This window comes from Drosophila ficusphila, unplaced genomic scaffold (assembly GCF_018152265.1).
Source record: "Drosophila ficusphila isolate 14025-0441.05 unplaced genomic scaffold, ASM1815226v1 contig_470, whole genome shotgun sequence".
NCBI classification, from domain to species: Eukaryota; Metazoa; Arthropoda; class Insecta; order Diptera; family Drosophilidae; genus Drosophila; species Drosophila ficusphila.
This window is the reverse complement of record NW_025064389.1, coordinates 3,714,459-3,720,683: the sequence shown is the minus strand read 5'-3', so window position 1 is coordinate 3,720,683 and position 6,225 is coordinate 3,714,459. Positions and strand designations below refer to the sequence as shown.

Here is a 6,225-nt window from a genome sequence, read left to right as displayed (position 1 = left end):
AAGGAGTAGTAGCCCCATCTAGTTCGGTTGGATCATTCCCATTTCCCTTTATGGATCAGTTTGGGCTTCTAAGAGTGGATGGCCGACTAAGAAACTCGTCGCTGGACTTCAATGGCCGTCATCCAATCATATTGTCACGAAGCCATCCTGTCACTGCCGCCATCATTACTCACTTTCATGAGCGTAATCTGTACACTGGACCTCGCGCCCTATTCTGCATAGTTCGATCCCAGTATTGTCCTATTGGGGGGAGGAAGACGGAACGATTGGATGGATGGCAACGTGTGGCCTATTTGCAGCAAGTCCGCTGGACCCGATGGAAGGAAGATTACCTGACGCTACTGCAGCAGCGCTCTAAATGGCATACCCCGAAGCCTGGCCTGGTTGTCGGTGACGTGGTGCTGGTCAAGGATGAGAACTTGCCTCCGAAGAAGTGGCCCCTAGCGAGAGTCATTGAGCTTCTGTTTGGTGCAGATGGATTTGCTCGAGTTGCAGTCCTCAAGACAACATCAGGAGTGACGAAATGAGCAGTTAATAAGCTGTGTCTGCTGCCCCTTAAAGATGCTGTTGAAAGCCAGGCTTCCAACGGGGGGTGTATGTCGGGTCATCCAGCCGCAGCAGATAATTAGGTTCGTTCAGCGCGACGCATGGATTTCATGACAAAGACTGTCATTTTGCTTACGGCATCCCAATTGTTTTGTGAGCCCAGTAGCGTATCCATCAGGTCAGAGACCGTGAACGGCTTCCCAATCGCTAAGCTGAGCTCATGCCTTAAAGCTTCGAATCTCGGACAGACAAAGAATACATGTTCTGCGTCTTCAATTGCCCCCGCACAGTGTGTGCAAAAGGGGTCCGTCTCGTGCCCAAACCTATGGAGATCGGATTTGAAGCACCCATGTCCTGTCAATAGTTGCGTCATGTAGAAGTCAACTTGTCCGTGCTTTCTTTCTGTCCAACGCTCCACATCGGGCAGAAGTTTATATGTCCACCTACCTTTCGAGCTGCTACTCCATCGACTTTGCCACGCTGAGACCACGCGGGCGCTGGTCTCCTCCATCGATGCATCTCCGCCGGTCAGTTCCCGGGCCTGATTTGCGAGCAGGTCCAGGGGCGTCATGGTGGATAGGAACAGCGCGCTTTCCTCTGAAACGGTCCGAAAGCCACAAATGACTCGAAGTGCGGCGCGTCTGTATGCCGCCCTGCACGAGCGGCTATAAGTAGACGAGGTCATGGCCGGAGCCCAGATCGGTGCCGCATACATAATAGTGGATTTTACCACACTGGCAAGAAGGCGCCTACTCTGCTGTTTAGGCCCGTTTACGTTCCCTAACATCCTAGCTAGGGACGTGGCAACTTTGGCCGCTTTGTTGCCCGTCACCTCTAAATGGAATTTTTACGTAAGCCGGTGGTCCAGCATTACGCCAAGGTACCTAATGAAGGGCTTGGACCGTATAATTGTCCTACCCACTATTATTTGGGCGGTTTCTACTGCCTTCCTGCTGCTGATCAAGACGGCTTCCGTCTTGGGCTCGGCGAGCTTCAGGCCATTAGCACATAGCCAGTGGGAAGCTTGCTCGATAGACGCATTAGTTACTGCTTCGGCTTCATTTAGGTGCTTCGCTACTGCGACGACAGCAATATCGTCTGCGAAGCCAATGATCGTAGCTCCTTCAGGGAGCTGTAGGTTCAGTATTCCATCGTACATGCAGTTCCAGAGGGTCGGGCCCAGCACCGAGCCCTGGGGAACTCCTGCTGAAACTGCATAGCTTCGACGGCCCTCCTCAGTATCATATAGAAGCTGTCTGTTGCTAAGATACTCTGAGACTATGTCCACCAGATAGCTGGGGACCTGTAAACGTCTCAGGGCTGAGAGTATCCGCACCCAGTTGGCAGTATTAAATGCGTTCTTTACGTCCAGGGTAGTCACAAGGCAGTATTTTTTGCTACCACCTCGCCAACGTGCTCCCTGGATTGCCTCAGAGGCCAGTTTATGTACCAGCCCGATCGCGTCCACTGTGGAGCGCTTCTTCCTAAAACCAAATTGATTGTGGGATAAGCCCGGACCCTCGGACAGTGCAACTTCGATGCGGTTGCAGATGAGCCTCTCATATACCTTTGCCACAGTGTCAAGCATGCAGAGTGGTCTATAGGCCGCAAGGTTGTCATTTTGACTGCCCTTGGGTAATAGTACCAGTCTCTGCATTTTCCAGGCTTCAGGGAACGTTCTCTGTGCGAAACAGGCATTGAAGAGCCTGACGAAGATCTCTAATCTCTCCGTCATTATGATCTTTAATGCCTTGTTAGGAATCATATCTGGGCCAGGGGCCTTTTCGACTTTGATTCTCCTAACTTCAGCCAAGACTTCCGCAGCATTTGTGAACGTGGGAAAATTCTCACTTTAAAGCGGGGAGGGTTCTTGCTGTGGCTGCAGTGCAACACTCGGCGGGAAGAGTTGCGCCACTATGTTGCTGAGTTGCTCCGGACATGTTGGGGTTGGCTGGCTGAAAGCCGCCAACTTCCCCATTACCAGCTTGTACGCTGTACCCCAGGGACGTGTGTCTGCGTCATCGCATAATTTTGCGAAGCATTGTTTCTTGCTCGCGGAGATCTCCTTTTTAAGAGCCGACCGCACGGATTTGTAGAGGCGTTGGAGTGAGGCGAAGTCCGGCCTACCTCGAGAGCGCATGTATTGCCTTCGTGCCTGGTGGCACTTCCTGCGCGCCTCCGCTATGGCATCGGTCCACCAATACACCGGGGGACAACCATTACCGCCAGCGCGTCTCCTTTGCATGGAAGCTGCGCATGCTGACCAAGTCGCCTTCTTTATGCCTACAGCATTTTCATTGGCGTTCTTACGCTCGTCATACACGAGGTCTTCCGCCATTAAGATCAGGGCTTGCGGGTCGAGGGTAGAATCTCGGAACCCAGTGGACGCATTGGTGTTTTTGCGTTTAAATCGCCCGTCTCTTATTTCCATGGTGATGGCCCGGTGGTCGCTTCCGGTATATATCTCTGAGACTTGCCATGCTGACGTCCTGGTTAAGGTTGAGCTCATGAACGTGATGTCGATCACAGAACCCATTCCCGCCTTCTCGTAGGTGTTGGCAGTCCCTGTGTTAGCCAGGGTGAGGCCTGACCGGGCAACAGCGTCCAAAAATATGTGACCTCTATGGTTTGTGAGGCGACTGCCCCACTCCGTTGCCCAGGCGTTGAAATCGCCGGCAATAATAATGGGGTGTCGTCCTCTAGCGTCCTCCAGAATGTCGTCGACAATGCTGCCAAATGTCTGGGAGTCGACACTGGGTGCAATGTAGCACGAGTAGATGGTAAGGCTACCCACCTTCGCCCTGACAAAACCTCTGCCTGAATGCCGGCATTGGATCTGCAGTGGTCTCGGGCTGCAGCTCCAAATTGCTGCACCACCTTGGGAGTTTTGAAACCAAATCCCATCGTGCTTACTTGCGTATGGCTCGCTCAAAATGGCCAGGTCTATTTTTAGGGCTCGCACCGTTTGTGCAAGCAAGTCCTGGGCCGCTCTGCAATGGTTCAAATTCAATTGGACAATTTTCATTTCCCCTTTGCTTTAAGAGCCTGCTGATAAGCTGGACAGCTTCTGCTAAGCGTGTGGTGCTTGCAGTTTGCGCCCTGGGTTTTTGCGCATAGTAGGCAGCGTGCCTCTTTGCTGCAGCTTTTGGCCTCGTGATCGAGCCCACCGCAGTTAAAGCACGCTTTGGACAAATCGACCTTGCTCCGGCAGTGCAAGGCCATGTGGCCAAATGCGAGGCATTTATAGCATCGCTTTGGCTCAACGGACTTACGGACCCTACAGTGCGCCCAGTCGATGCGGATTTTTCCTTCTGCTAGGATCTTCTCCGCAAGAACGGGCGGGATGCTCATCCTGGCTATTAATGTGCCCCCGTATGTCTTCCTTAGGGAAGGAATGGCCGCTGGTGGAATGTCGCCTTCGTAATTGGTGAAAACTGCCTGAATAATGTCATCCTTTGACGAAAACTCCGCAGTGTCCCTAATCTCGACTTGGACTAGCTCCTTCAATTCTTTAACCTCTGCCTTATCAGACAGGGTCTCCTGCATCGCCTTCTGTAATTTGGATGTGGCTGGGTCGGCCGTTTTCATCATTTTGATGAGAAGCTCGCCCCTACCAGTCATCCGTATGCCTTTGACGCAATCTTTGTGTTGCTGTAAAGTTGGGTTATTTTTCACCAACTTTAACACGTCGGCATACTGCATGCCCTCGCCACACTTGACGACTAGTGCGTCTGTGCGTGGAGGGAGTTTTCTATGCTGCTGCTGCTTTTTTGGCAGCTGCTTCTTCGGTTTTTTGGTAACCGTCGACCATTTCTCCGCACCCTCCTTCGTGCCTTTGTCCGCATGGCACGGCGGAAGGGGGCCGGAAATTTGCTTCGCAGCACTTGCGTAGGTGATGGCTTTCACCACCTTATTGCTTGTGCCGCAAGGTTTCGGCACCTTCTGCCTTTTTGGCGCTGAGAGCTTACCGGCTCTAGGGCTCTCACGTGACCTCTTGGGAGTGGGATTTTGCTCGCTGGGAATCTTTGGAGCCGTCTCCCGAATCCTAACTGCTGATTTTTGGAGGGCGATGACCTGCTGCACGAGTTCCTTCATAGGAATCGTCACCATCACCCTCGTCTTGCCTAACATCATGCTGTTTAATTGGGACAATTTCGCCCCGATCGCGCCAATGACTCCGTCTATGTCGCCATTGGCGATAAGCGGAGCCAGTCCCTGCTCGGAAATAGCGCTGAAGTGAAAGACCCCCGCTTCTGTGGGACCTCCAGCATGCGCCGTATCCGCCTGTTTCTGCTCTACTGCAGGCGAGAAAATGGGTGGAGATTTTGGCACCTTAGTCGGTGATCTCCCCATCTTGCTACTCTTCCTAAATGGGTCAGCTTCCGGCGCAGCAGAGTCTTTAGCTGCTGCGCTTTCGGCCTTGCCCTGAGTCGTCTCCTTAATTATGCTAACCGGGCCAGGGCCACGGCTCGCCATTCTTAATAATTCCTTTCCTGTTTCTACCTAACGCCTATGTGTATGCTACACTTTGGGTCGGAGGAGAGCTTTCTTAAGAGCTTTCCCCGCAGGTTGACAGCGCGGCTTACGCTCGCTAAGAGTTGGCAACTCTGAAGCGCAGCTGATCAGTCAACTGACCACGAAGATGGCAGACCTAATCACCCAATTCGGAAAATTGAGTGAAAAGGGCTTTCACTCACCTGCAGGGGGGGTATCACCCCTTCGTCCCAGTGCCGAGCCGACGCTACTGGAGCCAGAGAGATTCTGGGGTCCAGGGAAGACCTCCGCACACTGGTATGTTTATCCTTCCACAACTATGGGTCGCTACAACCCCTCTACTTCAATTTCAGATGTCGCACACGCGGATCACAACGTAGGAAACTTGTTTTCGCGCACTCGAATATAAAACACGTCCGGTACGCAACGACTTTCCCGCAATTCTCTCTTATCTTATCTGCATAATAACCATCGCTCTCTATCTCTATCATTCTATTCGCTCTCTCGTTGCTTGTTGGCTTCTACTCTGGGTCTGAAATTGTCTGATCCGTTGCAATTCTAACTCTTCCTTTCGATCTCGCGGACCATTTTGTTAATCACTTCTGCTAAAATAAATTCGCTGCCTTTGCAGAAATCGAACTCTAAATTTTCGTGTTTTTATTTAAATAGCTAATAAAAAAGCTTATTAGCTCAACAACTAATAAATAATGAAAATGATATAATACAGTTTTTCACAAATATTGCCACCCGCAATAAGCTCAAATAAATGAGCGGCGAGCAAAATAATGAGCGTAGAAGCTTCGTTAACCAAAGAAACGCTTGTTATGCTTATTTCTCAACTCGTGATACCGAAGTAGAGAAAAAGTCTACAAAGATCAGCCCGGCCCGTCGAAAGCACATAAGCTCTCTATCACCAGCCATACTCATTCCAACTCCTACATATTTGAGCTATCAATGCCAGACCCCACCACCACCGGCTTCTGCTACTTCACCAAAAGTAACAGCAACAACTTAAGCAACGACAAATATTGCGAAAACGGTGTCAACGGCTCCATCGCCAACTGCAACGGCAACAAAAACCGTAAGCTTTAATAAGCAACAAGCGGTTCCAGCCATACAGACCGGTATGGATCGCTACATCCAGATTAAGCGTAAGCTTAGTCCACAAAACACGGTTGGTAACAA

General features: G+C 51.1%; 1 protein-coding gene and 1 long non-coding RNA gene across 2 annotated transcripts; one reads left to right on the top strand and one right to left on the bottom strand.

Annotated features, from left to right (window-relative positions):
- Nucleotides 1-2,398: 2,398 nt before the first annotated feature.
- On the bottom strand, nt 2,399-5,022 carry LOC122320310. Its single transcript, XM_043208489.1, has 2 exons — nt 3,728-5,022; nt 2,399-3,536 (listed from the first exon to the last, which is right to left on the bottom strand). Exons 1-2 carry the CDS (start codon nt 5,020-5,022, stop codon nt 2,399-2,401), a joined length of 2,433 nt encoding a protein of 810 aa, XP_043064424.1.
- Nucleotides 5,023-5,164: 142 nt separating this feature from the next.
- LOC108086993 lies at nt 5,165-5,462 on the top strand. Its single transcript, XR_001771158.1, has 2 exons — nt 5,165-5,337; nt 5,394-5,462. It is a non-coding gene; the product is annotated as an uncharacterized LOC108086993 (long non-coding RNA).
- Nucleotides 5,463-6,225: the final 763 nt, after the last annotated feature.